Source organism: Atta colombica, unplaced genomic scaffold (assembly GCF_001594045.1).
Source record: "Atta colombica isolate Treedump-2 unplaced genomic scaffold, Acol1.0 scaffold126, whole genome shotgun sequence".
NCBI lineage: Eukaryota > Metazoa > Arthropoda > Insecta > Hymenoptera > Formicidae > Atta > Atta colombica.
In genome coordinates this window covers 3,790,813-3,815,927 of record NW_017259213.1, presented here as the reverse complement: position 1 = coordinate 3,815,927, position 25,115 = coordinate 3,790,813, and the positions used below count along the sequence as shown (strand labels likewise).

General features: G+C 32.4%; 1 protein-coding gene across 1 annotated transcript in view; it reads right to left on the bottom strand.

Moving 5' to 3' along the window:
• LOC108695114 (hemicentin-2) overlaps window positions 1–25,115 on the bottom strand; it is a 168,709-nt gene that overhangs the window by 92,650 nt on the left and 50,944 nt on the right. Inside the window, exon 3 of the mRNA XM_018204873.1 lies at window positions 9,840–10,030. Within this exon, the coding sequence (XP_018060362.1) occupies window positions 9,840–10,030 (191 nt within the window). The remainder of the gene's footprint in view (window positions 1–9,839; window positions 10,031–25,115) is intronic.

Below are 25,115 nucleotides of genomic sequence, written 5' to 3'. Positions count from 1 at the left end.
TTGTTGATTCTATTATATTGTTTGCTATAACAATTAAATAGCATAATATAAGATTTATGTTAGAAGTGTATCTATTATGTATATATTATATGTATAATATGTATTTTTATTTTAAACGTTCTATTTCAAGACAAACAAGAGAAATTGCAAAATCGCGTTTACGTCGATATAAATATGCTAATTCCCGTTACAGCATTTTGTTTACATAATAATATTAATTTACAGACTTTTCACGAGCGTTGGCAAGCTGGACAAGATGCTCGGAAATTTCAAGTGGCGAAACTTCGCCGCAGTATGATTGCCAGCTCTCGGCTACAATCTAGTGCTTCAATGTTTCCAGGCATTCGGAAGAGATCGCTTCGTCCGAAAGCATTAAACCACTTGAGGTACTTCAATCGGCTTCAAACTTTAGATTGATGTGAAATTTCTCGGTAGACCAATTATTATGGATTTGCTTTTCTTCTTTTGTGTTCTGTATGAAAGTTGAATTTATTTCAGAGTACGTCATTAAAGAGATCATCATAAGAAATACAGAAGAACGAAGAATGAAACGACGATTCAGTACGATCTTGGCGCAATCCTTCCTTGGTTAGATGGTATTTATATTGGAATTTTTTGGTTATGTAGGAACCATTTCAACGGATTTGAGATTCTCAAGTACATATTTTCAGTCATACCTCAATGACGATTATTTTTCTGGATTTGCGTATATTTGTCCTGTATATTTAAGCATTACCTTAGATCGCTTCAAATACGTTTTATGCCAATAAGATAAGCGAAAAGAATCTCGGTTTTTTTCTGATCAAAATCGAAAACGATTGTAGTCTCGTATGATAATGATTTGAAAGGAAAGTTTGGTTCAAACGATTCTTGAGACTGGATGAGAGTTTCGGACGAAAGGCATACCCGACATGGAAAGTTTACGTCGTCGAGATTTTGACAGAACAGCCGAGGTCGATTCTATTGCAGTGCTCGTGTAGAGCAGCAGTTTGTATGATGTATGTAGGTCAGCGTTTTTCTCATCCTTTTACATGCAGTGGACCATCGGTGCATCATTTGAAAGAAGTATGTTGCTATATTGCGGTATGTCAGTGTATATTTGTACAATACTTGAAGACATGTTTGAAAAAGCGGACAAACGGACGAAAACATGTTGGTTTCTGTATAAGCACACGAAAACTTTTTAAATTATTTTTCTTTGTTCTTTACTGTTTTCTATCAATTATCTATTACAACATTCAATGTGTTAATCCGATGTTACATAATATTTTTAGAAACAATCATTGTTTATAAAGATATATATATATTTATATTTTTTGTACAGATTAGTTATATTTAAGGAAAATGGAAATGTATGTAACGTTGAACACTGAAATATAGTACTTCTATTAGAGAATATTTCTATCATACATTAATATATACACATCGATAATGTAATATATCAATAGATTCTTTATTTACAAATCATTTTTGAGCAAAAATAATTTAAAAAATTATTTCTTTAATGATAAGACATCGTCTATCAAGAGAAAGAGGATTAAAAAAGAGAATACGAAGGAAAAAATAGTGTTTAAAACAATTAAAACTGTGCAATAATTGGGTACAGATAATATTAATGTAAGTCTGATCTAATTAATGTAGTATCTGATTAGGAAGATTGAGATACTTAAGATAAAAGATAACAAAAAAATATATATTTAGATCGGAAGTGTAATATTTAGATATCGGATTTTAGTCATTAATTATCAAGGAATGGATGGATGTGTGAGATTAAAAGAAATTATAAACCAAGTCTCTTCTTGGTATATCAATTGAAATAAGAAATATTCTGAATTCTATAAATACATTTAATTAGATATTTTATTATTAAATGTATTATCTGCTAAGTGAAGAGCAAAGTCAATAAAACTGTCTTCTTAATCACTGTTTTATATTGTGTATCTATTCAATAAAGAGAATATATTCCAGAAACAGATCGGTGAAAGATACAATGAGTAACATTAGGTTTGTGTAACCTCCATGGGTGACTGACCACAACCAGTACTTGGTTATCTCTCGCTAAAGGGTTAGGTCAGGTATATCCTGTCTGGCTTTTCAGTTTCTGTTTCACGCTATTCGAACATCATGAAATGTTATGGTTGCGGTATTTGGTGTCTAAAGTTCCGCGTGTAACCGCAAATGTTATTTTCGAGCATTGCGCTACTTTGTCATAATACTATGCATTTTGATTTTGGTCAAAATATTTGTGGGGCAATTTAATTTGCAGATAGAAATCATAAAATTATATCATATTAAATTGCGTACGCCAGATTGGTATTACATCTAGTTCAATACTAATTCGATAAACGCAATAAAAGCTAGTATTGGTTATATTGACAAAACAGATGAAATGATTAGATTTATCCTTATTATATATATGTGTATATATATATTGATATTTGTTTCAATAAATCTAACACGAAATGGCAATTATGACTCTGCTATCACTCATACGACTTGACACATTTCTAGATTGGAACGATTAATCATAAAAGTATTACAGACTCAATATTGTATTGAGTAGTCATTTAAAACAAAGGTTAAATTATTAATTCATAAATTTATTTGCATTTATTACACAACAATACTTGCCATAAATAATATTCTAATATATTTAAAATAGGAAATTGTCAGTAAAAATTGCTAGTAAAAAATTAGCAAGAAGATATTGAATACAACAAAATAAAATTTCTATTTCTTTTATTATATAAAATTTCTGAAAAAAATATAAATGACTTGATAATCAAAATAAAATAAAGATAATTTGTTTTAGTTACTCTATCAATTTAATTCAAACACACAATATAAGATTTTCTATTTAAATTTTCTACTGAATTTTTTTACAAAAGTGATTTAATACAGTCAAAATATGCAAAAGAAAGATAATTCGCGTTTTCGGTAATCTGCTAATTTAATTAAAAAATTATAATGATTATATAATTTAAATAATACATGATTTTCAATCTTCTATTAGTATTTTTTGTAACATTTTTCAAAAGTAAAAGTGATTGATATAATTAAATTAAAAGCTGTAAAACAAAATAAAGATAATTTGGTATCGACAATCTATTTAATTTGAGAATGGAACATAGAAATGATATAACACTTAATCTTTTCATATAAAAGTGTTTCATATACATATATTATATTTCATATCTAATACCTTCATATGTAAAGCATTGGTTCGATAATAATAAAAAAAAAAATCATCCCTTTCCTGCGGAAAAAACAAAAAGCATGATCTTTTCAAAATTATACCCACCAGATATCACGTTATTCAAATTATGGCACACAGAATCTTATTGTGCGCGTTATCGGAGAGAGCGTACGTGCAATGATACTAGACAGAATAGGAACCATCGTCGTGCGACGAAATTGTTTGGGCTATCGGATCAAAGTAATCATGAGAGGTCGTTGACAACGAGGATAAAAAATTGGGGAGAAGAACCGAAAAAAATATACCTGTTATGGAGGGTGGAGCGGTAACGGGGAGAGTCTCCACGTTGCGTGTTGGCTCGTTTCATATCACCATTCAAATGGAACGAAGCGTGATTGCCGGCGCTATCTCGGGACACGCGAGATCGTCCGATTATACTAGGGCGCGATTCAGCGATAACCCGTGCTGGTCCCGCCGCCGATTGTTAACGCGTTAATGGAGTTACTAAATGCGAATGCGCGCGTAGTCCCTCGACACAACATGCAGGCGGCTTCGGTGCATCTCACATTCTCACTCCTTCCTCTCTCTCTCTCTCTCTCTCTCTCTCTCTCTCTCTCTCTCTCTGAGTCAATAAACAACCCAACGAAATTAACGTGCCTGAGCGGATTAGTGCGCCGCGGGCGAAACGTCGTAGCTACGCCGTTGCACGCTGCGACAATGGACCTGTCGCATAATATCGATCCATGTAGCATCCTTCTGATATACTTTGGGAGTTAAACTGCGAGAGGAAAAGAGAGGATTAGATCTATTTTAACGAGACAATGCTTGCAATTTTCTCGCATCTTCTCTATTGCAAAAACGATTTAGAGAAAACTAATAATTTGGAGAAAAAAAGAGTGTATATTCTCATATACATCATTGGATTATATATTAAAAATTATTTTAAATTTAATCGTAAATTTAATCTTTATCTACAATTAGATAATCTTAAGATTCCAATAAGCAATAATCAATAGCATCTCAAGATCGTAATTTACGACAGCTTTATAAAATTAAATTACGGATTTATGCTGCTACTGTAATCGGATTTTATAATTTTAAGTTTAAATTTATTTTCATACTTAAAATCTATTTAAAATTCTAATTCTAATTTTATTTCAATCTATGCTTGCCAAAAATGGTTTATGAGATTGTTATATATAATAAGAGTTAAATAAAAAATATACATATATGTATATGTATAATAAACTAAACTTCAAAATAATTAAGATTTTCTATTTTTCTATTTTTCGAGTATTTCAAGTCTCTATATGCGTCCTTTGAATCATCATAAATAGTTCAATAAAATGAACAGCGAATTAGCCCGTGTGACAGGCGACGCGTTTGCTTAGCCTATTACAACTAGAGGACAATGGACCGACCTGTCGGATAACCCAAATCTGTCGGCGGACTCCGGCAGTTACCGCTGCTCGTTGCCAAGATGAGTGGTCGACACAAGTCCATCGGTGGGGATTCTGAGGTCGGGACATGCAGTTTCGGCACAATAAATGATAGCGTCCACGCTGCCTTCCGCATACAATTGTAATGAGAAATGTTTCCCTGGGAGAACTACAAATCAGCACCTTGGAATCGATGTCAGTTCACATTTTGTTACAAATGGGAAGAGAAATATGCTGGATTCCTCCTGTGAGTGTGTCAGGCACCATTCCTTCTTCCACATCATAGAATCGTACTGAATATCTCAATTCCGTAACATCAGCGTAATTTTAAATTCGAACCAATGATTTATTGAAATTTGCGATACATATTTATAGATGCCATTCTTTGTAATCAGATAGATAGGATATACTTCAGCAGCCGCAGTTTTAATAGCTGCTACGATTTTCTCATACAACCCATCATAAATCATCATATACATATTTTTATTTCCGCTTTGGTTGGTTAGCAAGATAAGTGACTTGCATGGATCCGCGTCCTTTAAAGTCATGTCATATGATTTAAGGAACGGTCGGCGGTCGACTTTATGAAAGCATCGATATCCGGGTTCCGGAATGCTATTTTTAATCTCATGATATATCGACTGCATGCAACCTGGTTCAAGTTAATCGTGAAATATTATTATGTCACGGAGAGCGCACGTTATAATATCGAATAAAAAAAAAAAAACAAATTATAAAGCAGGAAAAAACTTGCCGTATCTGTGAGCAAAAAGAGCCTTTGCGAAATTGTTGATTGCGTCCGACAGAATTAGAAGATATCATCATTAAGACATTAATCTTTCACGAGATCCCTCTCTTATTGTGGTTATCGATTTATCGAACGACATACACAAGAGGAGTTGAAATTAATGTCTGAAGGAGGAAGTGGACCCATTACGACGACCAAATCCATGGCTTCAATTCAACCACGACGATCATCAAGACAAAGGACTCATGTCCCTCAAAGACGCCAAATCAGATATCCCGTTGGGTTTCCTTCTCCCCGCACCTGCGTTCGATGTTAAACCACATTTCATACTAATCACGCTAGTTTACAATACCACATATTTCATATTTCCATTATACGTAATCTCATTATGCGTTTTGAGAAAATTACAATGGGAATGTGAGTGAATTATGATGTTTTCGGTTCTAACAGATCTTAAAACAATCTAGAAAATTGTCTATTAGAATATTTTGTATAAGTACACTCCAGTGATTGTAAATATAATATTTATTTAAAATTTCTATTAAAATTTTAAAGAATACATAAGCAATACATAAGGCAAGATAATTTTTGCATTAAAAAAATTGTCCATAACATCTTAAAAATCATGCATTTCATATTTATTCTGTTTTTGTCTCGACTATCTTTCTTTATATATATATATATATATTAGGTGTAGTAAAAAGAAATCCATTATTTTTCCATTCAATTTCATGCAAAAATAATGCATTTCTTTTTACTACACCTAATACACACACACACACACACACACACACACACACACACACACACACACACACACACACAGCATTTTTAAAAATAAATTTTTAAAGACATTATCATATATCTTTATACGTATAATCTTTTCTAAAGCTCAATAATGCTTTCAATTATAATTTCAAAATGTGAATTGAATATAGTAGTATATTAACTCTATTCAAATGCAAATCTGATCGTTTTATTTAAAGATTGATCGACTAAAATGACTGTACGCAAACAAAGCAAATAATAATCGTTTTATTTTCAAATTTATTTTCTGGTTCAAGACATTTCTTCATGCACATCTCATGGACTTATTTAGTCTTCTTCCCAATTCAAGTTTTATCTCGGCACGAAATGGCTTTTCCGATCCAATAAAGTGCGCCGCGTTAATTATCGGAATTTCGAAGGGTAATTCATTAATATTGCTCTCTAGCGATGGTGTGCGAATCGATACTGCTGCCGCAAGAAAGAAAATGAGAGAGAGAGAGAGAGAGAGAGAGAGAGAGAGAGAGAGAGAGAGAGAGAGAGAGAGAGAAGGGGAGAGGAAAGAGAGATTTTTCCTCTCCTATAAAAAAATCAACAACTAGATGTTGATAATCGACTCTTTTATGTTTATCTTAGCAGCTTTTGCAACATGTTTTCGTGCATTTCCGATGTCAGCGTTGCATTGATCATGGATAGGAAAAAATGCTCTCAGACATTGATAGCGCAGTGCAGCTTCGCAGAGAACGTCGGTACTCGCTCGGCAGCTCTATCAAAATTACTTCGCGGCGTTCGACTTTTCGTCGTCATCAATCTTTCCCGGTTTGACTGCTAACGCGATAATGCAGTTACGCCATGCATCAGGATGAGGCGGATATATAGACCCGGTCAGCCTGTCAAATTCGTCATAAATAATTGAATTAAAAGCAACGACGTCATGAGTGAATTTGCGGATCCCCAATCGGCGGAATTTCTGAGTGATTTTATCTAACCGATTTGCGACAGTCTCGTTCGCGGCATTTGAGATTTGAATCGCTTTTTATCTCGGATGGAGTATCGGAAATAATCGCTCTCTTGAGATTGTTGCGTTTATCCGGAAATAACGTGTTGAATTTTTGATTACTATTTATACCCAATTGACTGTTATGAATATATTATATATGTAATATATACTTCCTACTATCATATGCAACGTATACTTCCTACTATCTTTAAAATATATAAGACTATATACAGAGGACTAGCTTTTATAAATTATCACAAAATTTCAAAAATATAAATGACATTTCCTAATAATTAAAGAAATTTACATGATTCTTCAGTAATTAATAAAATTATATATATAATAATTACAAAACAAAAATATAAAGTTTTTTGTTTTGACATAATAAATCCTTCAATCAGTTTAATAAGCATCATTTAATTACTAATTATTAATGTATAGCGTATATCAAAATAAACAGTAAATTATAAATTATAAATTTGAATATGAATAAATTGATTTCTAATATAATTGATATATATTTTATCTTCGGTTTATTTGTAGTCAAGTAAAATTTCTCTGAAAAATCCATTAATTTTTTCAATAATTTTACAACAAATCTTTCATAAAATGGATCACGATATTATATCGTTTATTTTATTACTTTTACAAATTATATTTTTTTGGAAAATAATTTTGAAATTATAAGATATTATTTTTTCTCCATTTCAGCTATTGAAGTTTAATTAGATGAGTCATAAAGCTTCATAAGCTGATATTTTCTCATTCGAAACTATATGAACAGAGTTTGTAAATTACCTAACCATCAAATAACATTCGTTAATAATGTAATTTAATTATTTTAACTTGTAATTTATCAGAGTTAAATTTCGTTAAAATTGAGAATTTCGACGTTTTGCAAATACAAGCGAGTCCGTTGTTTTGCAGTGAAATATGAAATTTCGCGATGTAAGCGCGATATCTTGCATTACAATTTAGAAATCGTAATTAAATAAAATGGTCAAATTATATAAAATAATAGCAAAAATAAATAAAAGCAAACAAATTAATTAATTAATTGCTCCGATAAACATTTTCGAAATTGGAAATCCAAATAAATATAGATATACTATTGCCATTGTTAAAAAAGGAATAATACATTCCCAATGAAAATTAAATTTCATATAACTATAGAGATCGCGTTGTGAACGTATTGATCATACATCATCAAAATCTGTTGAATTTGACGTTGAGATGAAGGTTTAAAATAGAAAGTTTGGAAACACCATTGTTATTCGATAATATTGAACAATAACAGACTTTTGGTCATTGACATCTGATCCTATAAAGTTTATAATGATGAAAGCTACGATGGCTAATACTGTGTGAGCTTAGGTCGCTACTATTATGTGAAAGTTTCTAAGTTCTCGTACTAAATCGTCATCGTTACAAGGATGTCCTTTCGAATTGGGACAGATTTGTCGTGGTCATCGGCTTTTTACCGACATCAATCTTGCACGGTCCTATGAGCGATTTAACGTATCGATGCCAAATATAAGATGATGTAATAGTGATTCGTAGAAGAGATGTCTCTAGCACCATTTTTTATTCTTTCATCTTAATGTAAGATATTGATGGTCAATCGAAATAAGGACGATAAGGGATAAAATCGATCTTTTGGAAAAAGTCGGAGACTTGATAAAGACATCTCAAGCAGACGCCATTACTGCATCTATCTGTATCCAATACGAGCTCGTCGTTTCTGTGGAATCGCATACCGATTGCTGTGCTCTCAGCAAGATTCAATGCGTCGCGATCATTGATCGTCTTACCACTTCGAAGCGTCAGAGAGGATGTGCGAAAGGAGGCCATTACGCTCGTGTACATGAATAAATTTGTATGGAGTTGTTCTATAGTTACACGGACAAGATTAACCATGTACTACGTTCGTGTTGTTATTGCGTAGGCATTAGCATAACTTCTCATATACGTGTTATCCCTACGTAAACGATTTATAATAAAGTATCATGAAAATAAAAGTGTTTTTCTTTAAAGAAGATACTAAAATAATTATAATATTCTAAGTAAATTGTTGGAATTGATCGGAAAGTATTTCTAATAAAAATTAGAAGAAAATTTATCGAATATGACAATTTGATACTTCTATCGAACTTTATAAATGTTTTAATGATATTTTTTTCGATTCTCATCAAGAAACGAGTAATATATTACGTTAATATCTTTAATATTAATTAAATTACATACATAATTAAATATTCGCATCAGTGGATAATTATTTCAAATAAATTAGTTGCATCTTGGAATACATATAGATATATCAGTTTCTTTTGCTTCATAACGGTCGTGATAATTAACATATATATTCGTATCGATGAGTAATTATTTCAAATATATTTGTTGCAACTTGTTGGAGTACATCATACATTGTAACTTATTTCACCTTGTAGATGTCGCTCTACATGCGAATATGAATTTTACGTCTTTCTTTATGAGATGTATAGAAAAATACAATAAGGATTTCGAGAAGAGAATCGCATCTACCAAAAAAGGTACAATAATCCCAGAGAAATCAATTCATTATACTTGAAAGCTTCGATTACGATTCGATTCGCCTATATTCGTTGAAAATCGTCGCTTCTTTTAAGAGTTTCTCGCAACAGCTCAAAGGGTTACACATAGTTGTTTTCTTACCTCGGCATCGGAAACGGTCCTCTCCGCCAAATTGCGAACTTTGCAGTGTAGAAAGGCAGTGCCGCCCAATTGTACCGTGACATTAGAAACGGTGTTGTTGTCGTTCGCCTCGTTCACTCTCTGCAGTTCGTCGAGATTGCTGAACCAAAGGGCCTTCCAATCCGACGGGATGTTATAGGGCACGCGTCGATCTAAGAGAAGAAAGATGACCAGCGGGTATAATCACAGTAATTTAATTAAGTTGATTGTCTTGGCAAGGGGGAAACTCGACAAATGACGCCGCAATTACAGAGCAAGGCTATCGCCAGCTTTGCCGTCGGCAGCAAACTTTTTTATCAAGGCAAAGAAAAATAAAAGTTAAAGGCAGTAGAACGAAGGGAGAAAACGAACGCGAAACCAAGCCTGAATTCCGCTTGTTTTACCCCGACCCTCGTGAATTAGAAACTACTTTCCACACTCGGGTCCTTTCTGAATTACTCTTGTTATTAAATTTTTTAAGAAGACGACCTGTGTTCTCGCGTGCTTTGCTCATTTCCTTCAATGTAAATCACCGGGGAAATGTGCGAGTTATGGAGCAGTTTGCACATTGCCATAACGACGTCTTGCGATATTATTTGAACAGTGTCTGCAGAAATACGAAAAAAAAAGTTCTTGAACCAAATTACGTCCATCTAATTAATTTTATTTTTTTTAAATTCTATTTATTGAAATAAACTAAGTGAAAAAATATAATCTCTGTTCTATTTACTCACAAAAGTATCTTCTAGATATATAGAATTTCCGTAAATAAATATCGTTTAAAAGAAAATTTTTAACTGTAACATTGAGTTTTTTTTTTTATTACATTCATATGAATATAAGAATTAAATAAAAAATAAATAAAAAATAACAAAGAAACTAAATATTATCTTTTTACATAAATCAGTTTTAAAAGGAATAATTAATCATAAAAAAATCCCTTAAGATTTACTCTTTTCTTAAACATTATAATACAATATAATACAAAGCTCTGATTTGATCTAAAATTAATCTTTTAATCTTTGGAAATTTCTAATAATTTGAATGCAATTTTAGTTTTTTTAAAATTTGCAGCATTGAAAATCTTTATTCTCTGAGTCCCACTCTAAGCCCCACACATATAAACAAATTATATATATATATATATATATATATATATATTAATGATCATATAACAATCACAAAAATGGACATTATTTAAAAAGAATGTTTCTAAAACAATATATTTATTATAAAAAATCGATTTATTTGTTTCTTTTCTATAGCTAAGAAGTTGAATATTATATTATATAAAATAATGTATACCTGGCAAACTTTGAAACAAGTTGTCATAAAAATAGTTCATATATATGCATTTCATCACAAGTTTTTATTACATTAAATAAACGTGTTTCTGCTGATTCAAATTCTCTAGTCTCTTTTCATCTATTTCCTATGGAACACTTTTAGCATAAAGAGCGTTTTTAAGTAATAAATTTAAACGTGTGCTATTTAAGCTGGACCTTATTCGGCTCAGGTACTTTATATCCAAATAAATTTATGAAAAATAAAAATTTATTGATTCATCAAGAATGTACTTTGTAATTTAATGTGCGGTTTAAAAATTGGCGATGGTTTAAAATTTTTTTTATTTTAGATGTGTTTTGACTCTCGGGAGCCATTGTTTTCCGCATTCTATGTCCATTAAAAAAAAAAATTGCATAGTGTGGTTTTCACTTGATCGCGGTACATGATGCATATCCACGATATCGAAAGCGATAGTATTTTGATTGCGATCGTTTAAATAATGCGAGTGCATGCTTCGCTACACCGCTTCAACAGACGAAATTCCCAATATTTGTGATACAGCCGAAAGAATAAAAGACGCAAAAGAATTTTTTTTCCTTCATGCGCGCACGCTTTGTTAAAATTTTCATGGATACGACCTATTTCCGAGCAGCGCAGGTGATTTAGAATGTTTGCCCTCGACAGCAGATTACAATTCAAGGAGACTGCGCTACTGGTGTGGTAAGCTCGAATGTGCCTGCTTCTCGTCCTGACCTCATTTGAATAATCCATGGATACATAACGGACGTACATGCCTTTTATGCCATGCGAACGCGTTCATATAAAAAAAGAGAAAAAAAGGAAAAAAAGATATGCGTGGTTGGACGCAGACGCGATGCGCTCTCGAAAACGCGATGGTTCATATCACATTTGCAAAACTTTATTCATGTTATCCTCGGAATTACTACAGAACGAATCTTTCAACACTCACAGTTTTGCTCCAAAAAGAGGAAACTTCCAAATCAAATTTCCGCTAGAAAGATTTTTGCAAATTTTATCAAATATAAAATATATATCAATTTTTTTCATTATTTAAAGAACAAAAGAAAAATTATAAAATAGGTATTAGGGCTGGTATTTGTAATAGGCTCTTAAAATCATCTTAAGTAATGTCTTAAGATGTTAATGTTGATCTGTGATTGGCTTACGATATCTTAAGACTACTTAAGACGATTTTAAATATAAGAACCGACTGGGAATACCGATTTACATTTTTTAAAAAACATAATACATGTTCGTACAATGCACATCACATAAAGATTCTACTTTGCCATTATTCTTATCCCATACATAATATTCTAACATATATTCAATTTTGATTTAAATTGGATTGATTTAAATTGGATGATCTTATTTAATGTGTTTGAAGAACACTCTAAAAGATTGGATTTTTTCTCAGATTTCTAAATTGGAAAGCTTTACATAGGTCAAATTAACCTAATTTCAGATATTGACATCTCCGATAAGTGCTTATAAAAGTTCTAAGTTAGAAATCAAATTTTCGATAAGTCTTGAGTTAAAAAATCAGATATGATTGTCTAAATGAAGTAGTTATTAAAACTTGTAAAATTACATAACGTTAAATTAGAAACTGCATTTCTCTCTTTTTCTTTCTCTTTCCTAAAAGAAAATAGATCTAAAATTATAAATGTGAAAAGTATTAAATTCCAATATGATTCTTTGTTTAAATTAGAAACTGCAGGATGCAGGATGAAATGAGAATCTTTCTCATTGTCAGAACTAATCATATAAAAGAAATATCTTTATTATTACTGACCATTTTATCTTATGTTACAACATTCTATTGTTGTTCATATAAAACCGAAAATTTATTATCACGAAATGGTAACAATGCGATGTAAAATCATTGCTTTGTTAAGTGTATTCGGTGAAGTGCGCGCGAAATAAGATATGCTCTATAGCATGAACGATAATGTATCCGTACAAATATCTTTAATTCGAAAACAGATATGTTATACGAAGGAAAGTTCAATTCGCATGATCCGTGCAAGGAAGGCATTCATGTTACTACCCTCACGTGGGTCTTCCTTTCACCAGGGATTCGATTCGGCCGTGGAAAAGTTCGGCATTCTAAACGCCTTGCATCTCGATTCTATCTTGTATATAGGTGTGGCGGCAAATCGAGTTCTAGAAGCCTGAAAATAGCGAGCGCGTGTTTGGCCGCTACTCGTATTCATCAAAGTATCGATGCGGAACTGGAAATACGAGGGTTTCCACGGATGCCAAATTTCGAAAAGTCTTTTAACCGCATGTAAAAAGAAACGGCAAATAAACGGGAAATTTAATCTCCGGATCTAAAGTTAGGTGAAGTTAAATGAAAACTTCGTTAAAAACGCGTTATTTAATGAAACGAGGAGGAGGAAAAATATATTTCCAGAAGGAAAAAATATATAAATCACATTGCTAGTTACTTAAAGTCCGAAATTGATATTTTTCTTGCAAACATGCACATGCGGTCATGGCAATCTGACGCTAATCTTATTTTAAACAACGTATGATATTTATTTACAGCCTTCCACGTTATTCTGCATATCGTGCCAGTTTCTCAATTTTGCGTTGAATGTTGCACTTGTTTTACGATAACGAAGTTTCAACACTTTATTTAACCAGAAGCGAATTATTTAGATCGAAGCATCAGGTATTCGCTGTTGCGAGTTTCCGTTGTCTAATTTAATGCTAGCAAACATCATTGTATGCGGCATAATGAATGAAAATAATTAATTATAATGCTACGGTAATACAGAATGTATGATTGTTGTGGATTCTGTGTTCAGCATTCATCATGTAATAATCCTCGCGGTAAATTATCAGGTAAATTATGGAATACAGATTTGGGTGTGTATGTGCGTCGAGCATTGGGGAATTCACTTTTCGTTTTAAACACTTTTAAATACTTCAAAGATTCGAGGCAATAAAAACTGGTTCCATTGCTATGTTATCAATCTACGCTGGATAGAAACTTTCCATTAACTCCAACATGAATGTAGCGTACGAAAGTTTTACGTATAGTTTACTATTCTGGTTAGTTGGATGCTGCATTACACTGTAATGGATAGTTCTAAAAAACAAATCTCTAAAATCATTTCTAAAAACAATAGAATCCTATGAGAAAAAGAAGCATTTTTTTGATGTTTGCATTTTGCAATAGAAATTTATTTCCAACATATTCCTAAATTGCACTATATTGATATTTTACTTCAATATAGTAATTAAATTAATGAGCCAACTTAATTATTCAACTAAAAATTTACTGAAACTCAATTTACTGAAAAGTATTATGTAAATATTTTATAATTTCAAACATTTTATTTTGTCGTTCTAATATATTATTTAATATTAAGTTGACCCATTAATTTGATATTAAGTAAAATATCAAAATAGTTTAACAATCGATAAACAAATCGAAAACATCTAAATTAGTTTCTATTATAAAATGCAACGTTGAAAAATGCTTCTTTTTTAATCAAGTATATTGAATTAATTGTTGAATTCAAGTTTTTTATGCATGAATCTTAAGACTAGTCTTAAGAATGAATTGGAGAATCTAAATTGATAACGATTACACAAGTAAATAGACGAAACGCTCTGTTTTTAAAGTATCATAAAAAAAAAGAGTAATAAGTCGACAGTAATTTATTCTTATTTCATTTGCTCATTGTATAACAATGTTTTACAATATTTGCTCATTGTACGATTGCGCACGATTTGACTTGTCAGTCGATTATCTATGTTGAAAGCATAATGGAGGCCTCAAGAAAACAAAGGGGATTCGCGTTTTGCTATGGTAAAAGGGGCCGCGCGCGCGGATGCATATACGCAGGCAAAAGCAATCGGAGCGCCCAAATGCGCGAATTCCTGAAAAACACGTTCGCTCGGTTGCGGACAAAGGATCCGTGCGCGTGCGGCTGAGCGTTTCACGGGCACGCTTTGTGTGTGCTCTCGTGCTTATTTTATCGAACGTGTAATTTAGCCCTGCTGACTCCGTGCACGCATATGTCTCTCTCTCTCTCTCTCTCTCTCTCTCTCTCTCTCTCTCTCCCCCCTCCCTCCTCTTCACCCCTCTTTCCGGGTGACAACCAAGCTGGGCTTGTTAGTGTTTGGTCGATTTTGATCATGTCATCCCCAACAAAAATAGAGCACAGAGTCACTGCCCGAAAGCCTTATCATATTTTCAATGCAACTAAAAAAAAAATCTTACATATTCTGCAAATAAAATAGTAAAAAGGAAATAAAGACGGAAATATTGGACGGAAATATTCAATCTCAGAAAGGTCTGCATTTGGTTTTTCCGTCGTCAGGATTAACATCCGGCAGTCGGAATTCAAAATATCCAGTCCACCTCGTGATAGCTTTCTGTTCGTTAGGAAATCAATAAACGGTTTCATGCATCTGACAGAGTATTATTTTTTCTTTCTGTTTTATGTCGTTCGAACAGCTATGTTCCATCGATGTCGACAAAGTAAGATGACGAGTGAAGCAACGAAGTTGAACGTCAGAAAGAAAAATAAAAAGAGAAAAAGAAAGAGAGAGAGAGAGAGAGAGAGAGAGAGAGAGAGAGAGAGAGAGAGAGAGAGAGAGAGAGAGAGAGGGAGGGAAGAGGAGAGAACGATTGAGTGTGAAGTTGCAACGAGGAACAAAATAAAAATAAAAATAGCAAACTAGAAAACGAGTAGGAGAATCAAAGACAAGGCGAAGGGTTAGTCTCGTCAATCGACGAGGACATAAGAGCACGAAGAGGACGGATGGAGCAAGAACGTAAAAGGTAATGAATAGAATCTGAGAGAGGTAAAGCAATGGTGTTTCAGACGGCAAGGAGGAGTATATATAACAGCAACCAAAATGCTAGCCTGCATCAGAGCATTACGTCTGCCTATCCGCCGCCTTAAACGTGTAGCCCGGCGCTACCACCTGCATACATACATATAGTTTGCATAGAAATGGCACACGTCATCTCGCAACGCGGTAGGTCTTTGCTTTATAAGGCAGTGCGCTCCGTGCAGATTACTATTCACTAGCTCTCTCGGCCCATCCCAGTTACGAGGTGACCGTCGAGTATCTGAGAGACAGTGTATTCTTCGAGACCGTTCCGCAAGATTCTCTTGACCCGGCTTTTATGTTTCGGTCGTTCGCGACGGGTGATTTTCGGAGCGACGTGTTTCGCGTCGTATTCCCGTCACGCGACGTCGCTCAGATGTTTCGATTTTTCATTCAGCCTGCGCGATTGCAATACGATTGAACTTCTGGATGGATGGCCAGAAATTAGGACGCGTCGATTCCGGTCTCGAGATGACAACGAGTATTTATTTGACAATTTAATGAGGAATTGATTGGAATAATAAGTTCCTCTGCGTCAGCATGATTAAGTTGATTTTTTTGAATTAGCGATAAAATCGCTTTTTTACCAACGAAAAATGTTCGAAAGATTATGCGCATTATACGTCTACATAAATTGCAAATTTGTTCATATTATAGTTATATTAAATAATTTTATTAAATTTGATGAAATAATTCTAATAAAAATAATTTATTTTGATAAGATAAATAATGAAAAAAGTCAATTATACTTTTAAAGTTTTCTTTCTTTTTTTATTTCAATAATTAGATTCGTTCCATTATATATGTTCACTGAATTTGCAAATTTGTAATTTACGTTATGTGTATCATAGGTTTTCAATTTGAAGTAAATAACAGAATGCAGCCATTAAATGTGATATATCAAGATAATAAGCATTTTTAAAGAAGTATAATATTTGTTTCAGTTGTAATCCGATACATTCTTTCCGACGTGTAAAATATGTAGACGTGACAACGCACTTTAGAAAGATATTTTCTCGAGTCTTCTCTTCTTCAGTTCAAAGGTGCGACGAATAAGATAGCTGAAGAAAAATGCGATGTTCTTGTTGAAGCATACGGCGTATGAAAAAGACCCGTCTGTAGAAGACGCGGTGTATACGTGTCTGTGTTTTTCATTCGCCCACGCGATTGCGTTCGAGGATGAATGAGGCATATAAAACACACAGTAGATACGGGCTGTTCTGGTCAGACTAAGTGGAAGTGATTTACCACCGTTGCAAACCAATAAATTAGACATTTTTTTGAAATTGTGACCGACGATAGCGATTCTTCCGAGTAATTTTAGAATATCAAAGCCGTTATTTTAAGACCTTCTATTACTTTCTCTCTTCGAAATTGGCTATTGTTTGCGTGTTATGTGAGCTTTTAGCTTAGAATTTTACAAGAGTCTGGATCCGACAATTCTCATGATTTGTGTATTATACGTTATTATTGATGATTGGATTTGAATACGATTTTAGCAGTAAGTACACATGATACTATTTAAAAATAAATACAAATGTTTATGAGAAAAGTTGAGTTATCGATTAATAATATACTTAAATAATATCCTGTAATGAAAAAAATATTCTGATTAAATCAATTAATCAATTAGATGAAGCCAAACAGAATTTCTGGTCTTATAACTATTTTTTGATTATCATAACCTCAGCAATACCATTTTTTTGGTTGGATCTTTTTGATAGTTTAACCAGAACATTTTTCTCTGTAAATAATTCGCGCGGAATATACGGACTTTTGAAAGTATTTTTTGACAACGTTTTCTACTTATGGAAGAAAAGTATTTATCTTTGAACGGAAATTTTAAACAAAGATCTCAGCGCAGTGAACTACGTTCAACTTTCACGACGCACTATATATAGTTTATTCAAGTGTAAATGTATGTTACAAGTCGGTGATTGTCACAGTATCTTCTTATGTAAAAAACTCATTGTCCGGAAAAACAGTGGTGTTTTCGACAACATGTATAAAACGGTTTAATGAACGTTACGTAATATATGCGAATGAAAACCTACGGCCATTGAATTGGTAATACATGCTAATGAGTTTCTCCGACATGTACTTTGGTTGAAAAAAAATCACCAATTGAGGCAAATTGTTTCATTGTTCGATGAGCGAGAAATTTTTTCTCCGTTACCACAATCGACGCAGAAACCTGGTGATTAAGACATGTCGCTATTGTGTCCGCTGGCACAATTATTTCGCTTGTCAATGTACACAAAAGAAAAGAAAAGAAAAGAATTTACTGTAAAACTGGACAATGTTGCGCGTTCCTAAATTCAATGAATTCAAATATACATTTATATGACAAATTTTATCGTATTGTTACGTACAATTACAATATTGTTATGTTGTTGTACGTTTCCTCAATCAAACAATACGTACTTATAAACATCTATCAAGTAAATGAACTTCCATGGAACTTCTTTTTGAATCTGTTACTTCTTTATTAGAGAAAGAATTATAAACCTTACCTTTTGTTATAATTTTAAAATCATTTCTTTAAAGATTAATATATATAAAAATAATATATATGTAGAGGTATATGTAGAGGCTTATTTGTTTCAACGTTTTATATCTTTATATTTTATTTTATTAATTTATTACTTATATTAAACGTGTAAATTTTATATTATTTTATTTGATTAACAAGATTAAAAATAATTAAATCGAATTAAAACTGTCATTAATTTATATATTATATATTATATTTAATGAATAATTAATTATTTTTCATGTAATTTTGCATTTTACAGATCATTTTATATGATCTGTTTTCTTCTCATTCTATAAAACGAGCGGAATTTATTATTAATTTATTATATTAGCGATTATCTCATAAGTGTACCTACTATTATTTAATATTGCTTTACTTTCTTATCAGACGATGTAGGTGAATGTTCATTAATGCTGTGGCGCATGGACTGCAAAGCAAGCGTGCCATCGGATAACCGCAACAATGCGCGCGCGGGCGTATTACTCGGTCTTTTCGTTATGCGGTCGTGCACCCATCGATTCTGCGGCACATATAGCTAGCTTTTATACATCAGATAATCTTATAGATAAGCTATCAGCCCTTATGCTAGAAAGTCAGGGGTGAGTCAAAGCTAATAAAGCGAATTGAACGCGAATGCTTGGCTGTAATATTACAGAGGCGCGAAAATGAATACAAAGTAAAATGTATCAACAATGAAACAAAATCATCGCAAGCTGAAAGCTTCGCTTTGTGTTCTATTGTATTTGTATATTGTACTATATGAATGTATTGTATTTCTTCCTCACTATTTCTTATAGAAATATTTACGTACAATATACACACAGAAAAAAATGATTTTGTTGAAGTATTTAAAAATTTAGGTAGATACAAATCAGAAAATAATTTTGTGAAATTATCAAAGTAATTGTATAAGGAACTCAAGCATGATGAACAATGCACTGAGAAACTCATTTAGTTGAATCAATTAATTTCTTGTTTGGGCAAACAAATTCTTGGTTGATGCAATAAAATAATTTAATTGAAGTTAAATATTTGGTTATTATAAATAACTTTATCAGATGTCAATATTTATCAGAAACAAGTGAAATGTTACAATAATCAAATGATTTGCTTCAACTAAATTATTTTATTGCATTAATTTCTTGTTTGAAAATGGGCAAACAAATCCTTGATTGATTCAATTAAATGGGTTTCTTAGCGTGCTACAAAAAGTTTTAATGTTATAGCAATCAGTTTGAGCGTCCTATATCATTTTGATGATTTAACAAAATTATTTTCAAATCTAACAAACTTTTAGATATTCAAAACCGTTGTTTCCGTATATGTTAGCTTTGTTTAATTTTAATGAATGTTATTTTACTATGCATTTAAAGAGATTCTCGCGTTTGATGAAATATAAGACAAATCTATAATATATACGTAATACAAATGTTAATAATATCAATTATATCTAGAAAAAATTTCATTGACTTTTACCATACCATTTTGAAGATATTTAATTCTAAATTTATAGAATTTTACATTATAAGTTGAAGATATAATCTTATTCTATAGTTATTCTGTTTTAAATTGAGACACTTGTATATAAGACAGAAATTAAAAAATTATTATAATTAAAGTAAACACTTAAATTCTTGTAAAGTTTTTATTTAAACTTATAGTACAGTTTACAAGAATTTATATTCTTCGATGAAAAAAGCTAGAATATATGTCAAATGGAATGCGTATATGTATTATACATCAAGTGAGCATCTTACAACTTTTATCATTTTGAAAATATTTAGTAATATATAAAATTAACAATAATTATGTAATGGCATAAGATATTGTTAGTAATCTTTTTATTCCATTATTTTAATTGTTTTACGTATTATTATAAATAAACTGTCCATTGACTAGAAAGTAACGAAAACCTCCTTAATGTAACGCATAAATTATCAATTTGAAAACTATGCGAAAACAATTAACAAAAAATTAAAAAATTTCTTTACTAGGAATAAAGTAATAGATCCTCACTAATAAATTTATTGTTACTAATTGACTAATTAATTAAACATTATCGTGCTTGAAACATCAATTAATGCGAAAGTTACGAAGGTGATCAGAATGAAAACATCGTAAACACGTAACGCAATCCTTAATGGATTATTGTTAAGCAGCTTCCATAGTTTTCAAGGCGCAGGAAAGTTGATCTTTTAGTTACGGTCGTCGAATAAATGAGACTAGAGGCGAGCAGACGAGCGTACCTTTAATTAAGGAGTCGACGACGGCAATAATAAATACTTATAAATGCGAGTGTCGGTTACAAGTATTCCTCCGCAACTGCACTCATGCAAAATATGAATCGCGCACTCCCGTAATGAACGTTGTAATAATCCTATCTTTTTTTCTTGTTCTCTTTTATCTTGCTAATGGTATTATATAAGTATCGCGCGACATGCGAACGATGATTTACTGCGAATGACGTTAACTATATAAGCAGCCACTCCGGTTCGCGAGAATACAGGTAGGTATATAATTATACGCGACACAATAACGAGCAATTGAAGCACGATAATATTATGAAATTTCGCTTACGAGCACCTAAGATTGTTTTAAATGCATGTTGCATTTGAAGAACGGTCTTTTAATATCTCGCCAGTGAGCGACAGTGCCGAAAAGAAAACACGAGGTAGACTTCGGAAAAAAACCAGTGAAATAGATGGATAAGCGCTCACCAGTTATGTGGAAATTAAATTCTCCGCGCGTATTATCGCCCGTGTGTGTGTCCGGGCTATCTGATTTTTCAAGTATCACATTTTTCGCACCACAAGCGAGTAAATAACGGTTCCTGTTTATCCTACGGCGAATCGAAATCAACGAATGGAAATTTGTATCGTTCGCACGATGTAATTCCGTAAATGGAGATACATAAGTGAAACGGAAATAGCCGAACATTTAAATGTTCGAGTTGTAGTAGTGTGAGAAAGATTTATCGAGCATTATTACTTTTTTGTATTTAAAATAGCAATGGTTTTAATAATTTTTCCATTGCGTGTATCAATATTTATGTGAGCGTTCCAAATTGCGATATGCATAGAAGATTTATCGATTACTATTATTTTTCGCTTTAATATAGCAGTGGTTTTAATAATTTTTTCGAAATTCGATATTTTCGCATCTCTGTTACTTCATCAAAATAAGCATTACATCAAGCTGATAATGCTTTTAATTGAAAGTAAGCGCATCATTTCTTTATCATCGCGTCATTACTTAATGATAACGTGAGAAACGTTATTAAATTGATTAACTATGCTCCAGATTTAATTAGGAATTTTTCCAACGGATTGACGATCTTTCTCTGTTAGCTTAGCAAGAGTAGACGACGTAGAGTGATCCATTAGACGTTAAAAGTAATGAATAATAATGAGATTCGGCTAAAGCTGTAGAAAGGCAGACAATATGACTCGAGCAATGCGATTTTACATTGCATGCATCTTCCTGACTCTGCCCGTCATAAAAATAAAGTCTCAAAATTTAAATTTAATTATAATAAATTAATATTTTATTAGAAAGCACTATACACAATTAATTAAAGATTAATTCACAATAGTTAATAAAATTTCGTCAATTATTTCTTTTTATATCTCAAATTATGGCAGAATACGAGAAGAAAGAAACAGGGCAATGAAATACTAAAATACTACTAGTCTCGTGACGAAAAAGATCAATGTTTACTACATGTTTCAAAATGTCTGTCAAAAAACGATATATTGCACGTTATGAGAAATATCCCAGTACACGAAACTGTATTTATTAATGTGGGACAAGAACTTGCGGTGTTTCTTCAGACAACATTGAAGAAAGAAGACTTCGACATCGCGACGCGAAACTTCATCCACGAGACTTCTTCGCCAAGACGAGCAAGCACGAACACGCGAGAAGAGTGAAGGTAGTACGAAGTTATACAAGAGAATGAGAGGAATTCGAGGGTGAGAAAGAAGTTGAGAGTTAGAGCGAGTTAAGGTACAGAGGGAATATACAAATGAAAAAAAAAATATAGATAGGAAAAAACCAAAGATGTCGTATATAAGAAGAAATAAGAAGAAGAAGAGTTGTTTCTGTTCGAAAGAAAGCTAGCAGAGATAGTGGACAATGAGCAGACGAGCAAGAAAGTATGCCGAGACGTAAGATGAAAAGAGAAAGGTGTGCGCAGATGATGGTCGAAGAAACACAGCACGAGGAGCACTTGAGACTGAACTTTGTGTGCTTTTGAATGCGGGGCATAAGCTACCTGTCTTTTGTTTCCGCAAGACAATGCAGGAGCTTACACAAGATTCGGGGGAGAGCAATGAGGGGGGAGAGGGAAGGTTGTAAAACAGACTCTTTTTTCTGCTTCGCCTAGTTTAGCTGGATGGACTTGTACTCTTTTCCCACGACCTCTCGAATACTCTCGCGCAGCCACTTTTCAGAAAGAGGACGCACAAGCTACACTTCTTGCGCGATCAGAGAGTTTTTTTTGAAATCATCCCTTTACATCAAGTAACTTCCGATGTTCTGTCGTAGATTCTTGAGTGACGAGACTCTGCATTTACGTTTTAAGCATATCAAAAACACATTTTGCTGAATATCAATTTCTTTTTTCGAGTATAATAAACTTGTCATTGGTCATTTTGTTTATTTTACCTTATCGAAGTTATTTTTGTAAACCTAAAAACCTTGTAAAAGTTTTGTCCTTTCTTATTTCTCTTTGTAATAGTCTTTTAAATTTGTTTCTAACTTCTAAGATTTCCATTGGGTATTCCACGATATGTAAGATGCTACAACGTTGCAAAAATAAATATAAGTAAAATATTTACAGTTTTATTTTAAAGTAAAACAAATTAAAATATATATACATGTCTATATAATGTTAGCAACAGATTAAATAATTTTTGTTATTTATGTTTAAATGTATTCACGTGAAAAATATAAAAGGATTAAAAAATATGATAATGATACATTAAATAATCTTATATATATTAATAAATTTTACTTTATAAATTATAAAAAGATTTATAAAATTCAAAATTTACGCATTTTATAGATATAATATAAAGTTATTGGAAATTTTATATTGATCATCGGCGTCTCTTAAGCTCCTCTCTTGACATCGTTATGTGCAAAGACAGATAATCAAAATAACAAGCATGAAGACGAACCGGAGGGTCAGAAAGGCTATGCAAAGCGTATGCTTACCGACGCTTTAATTGGGATAACAACTTGCATCAAACGTCGACGAGGCTTTGCGTTGTCAGGAAGCGCGATAAATACGGGGAGTGAAATGCTCGTGATTATGTAGTCGAGTGATGCCAGCCGGCTCTCCGTCACAAGCAACCATCAAATCCTCTTTTAGACGGTAAAGTACTAAATCCTCTTTAATAACGTGTATATTCGTGCTTGCCGTGGCGACTAGACACGAAGGAGTATAGCCAACGAAAATGGGCATAGTCTTGTCGGAATGTATAATTACGTTCACGTAATTGCTGCTACCGGTCTACGAAAAAGCATTTCCTCTCTTGTTTGAAATGGCAATTTTGACTACAATGAGCAACGAATAAAGGTAGAAGTCATATATGTCAATTAATAATTCATGTGAGATGAACGAAGAAAAAATGGGGACACGAGCTATTACTTTTACATTTTTTCTTAATTAACGCGGTGAAAATGAAATGCGAAAAATCTCAATTATTCATTCATAATGAAATTAAATTAATGGATAATTTGTAATAAAAATAATTTTCCAATTTTGTACAACAACGCGCGATAACTGAAATAATAATGAGTTAAAATTTCATATATCAAAAGCATCGCGTAATTTACATTACGGCACGTACTAAATGTATTTTATAGAATTTTAAATTTTACAAAAAAAAACATTCACTTTCGTTTTGTCCGATCGTTCGATTGCGTGCCACAAAAGTTTAAATTTTAACTTGAATTTACTCAACGGTTGTGCGTGCTGTTCGCAAATTCAGTTTTTTTCCATCAATAGGCAAATACATTTTGTATTTTGTTTCGAGATATATGCGCATCTAGAATGAAAGAAAAAATTCCAAAAAGGATTTTTCACGTCTGAAGGTCGTTATTGAAATAATCCAGGGATCGATATATCGTTTCGCAGATAGAATATTTTCGTATCTATATTTTACATTCGGTATTTTGAAGTCTAAACATGGTAGAGGGAAAATACGAGGAAATGCAATACAAATGGATTAAACATGCTCACTGCTTCCGTGCATGAGCGACGCTATTTGCGTTTGCGAGAGCAGTCTTCAAAGAGAAATTAAAGAAATTTTAATCTTAACTTTTGCAATATGTACAGAGCAAATATGATTTACATCTTAATGTATAGAGGCAGATTTAGATAGCTTTGCTATTTTTGTTACATGAGTATATGTGCTTTTATTACAGTTTTAATAAAATATTAGATATATATATATATATATATGTGTGTGTGTGTGTGTGTATAAAAAATCTGAAGAATTGTAAAAGTAAAATATTGCACGATAATAATGTGTGAGATATCAGAATAGAAAATT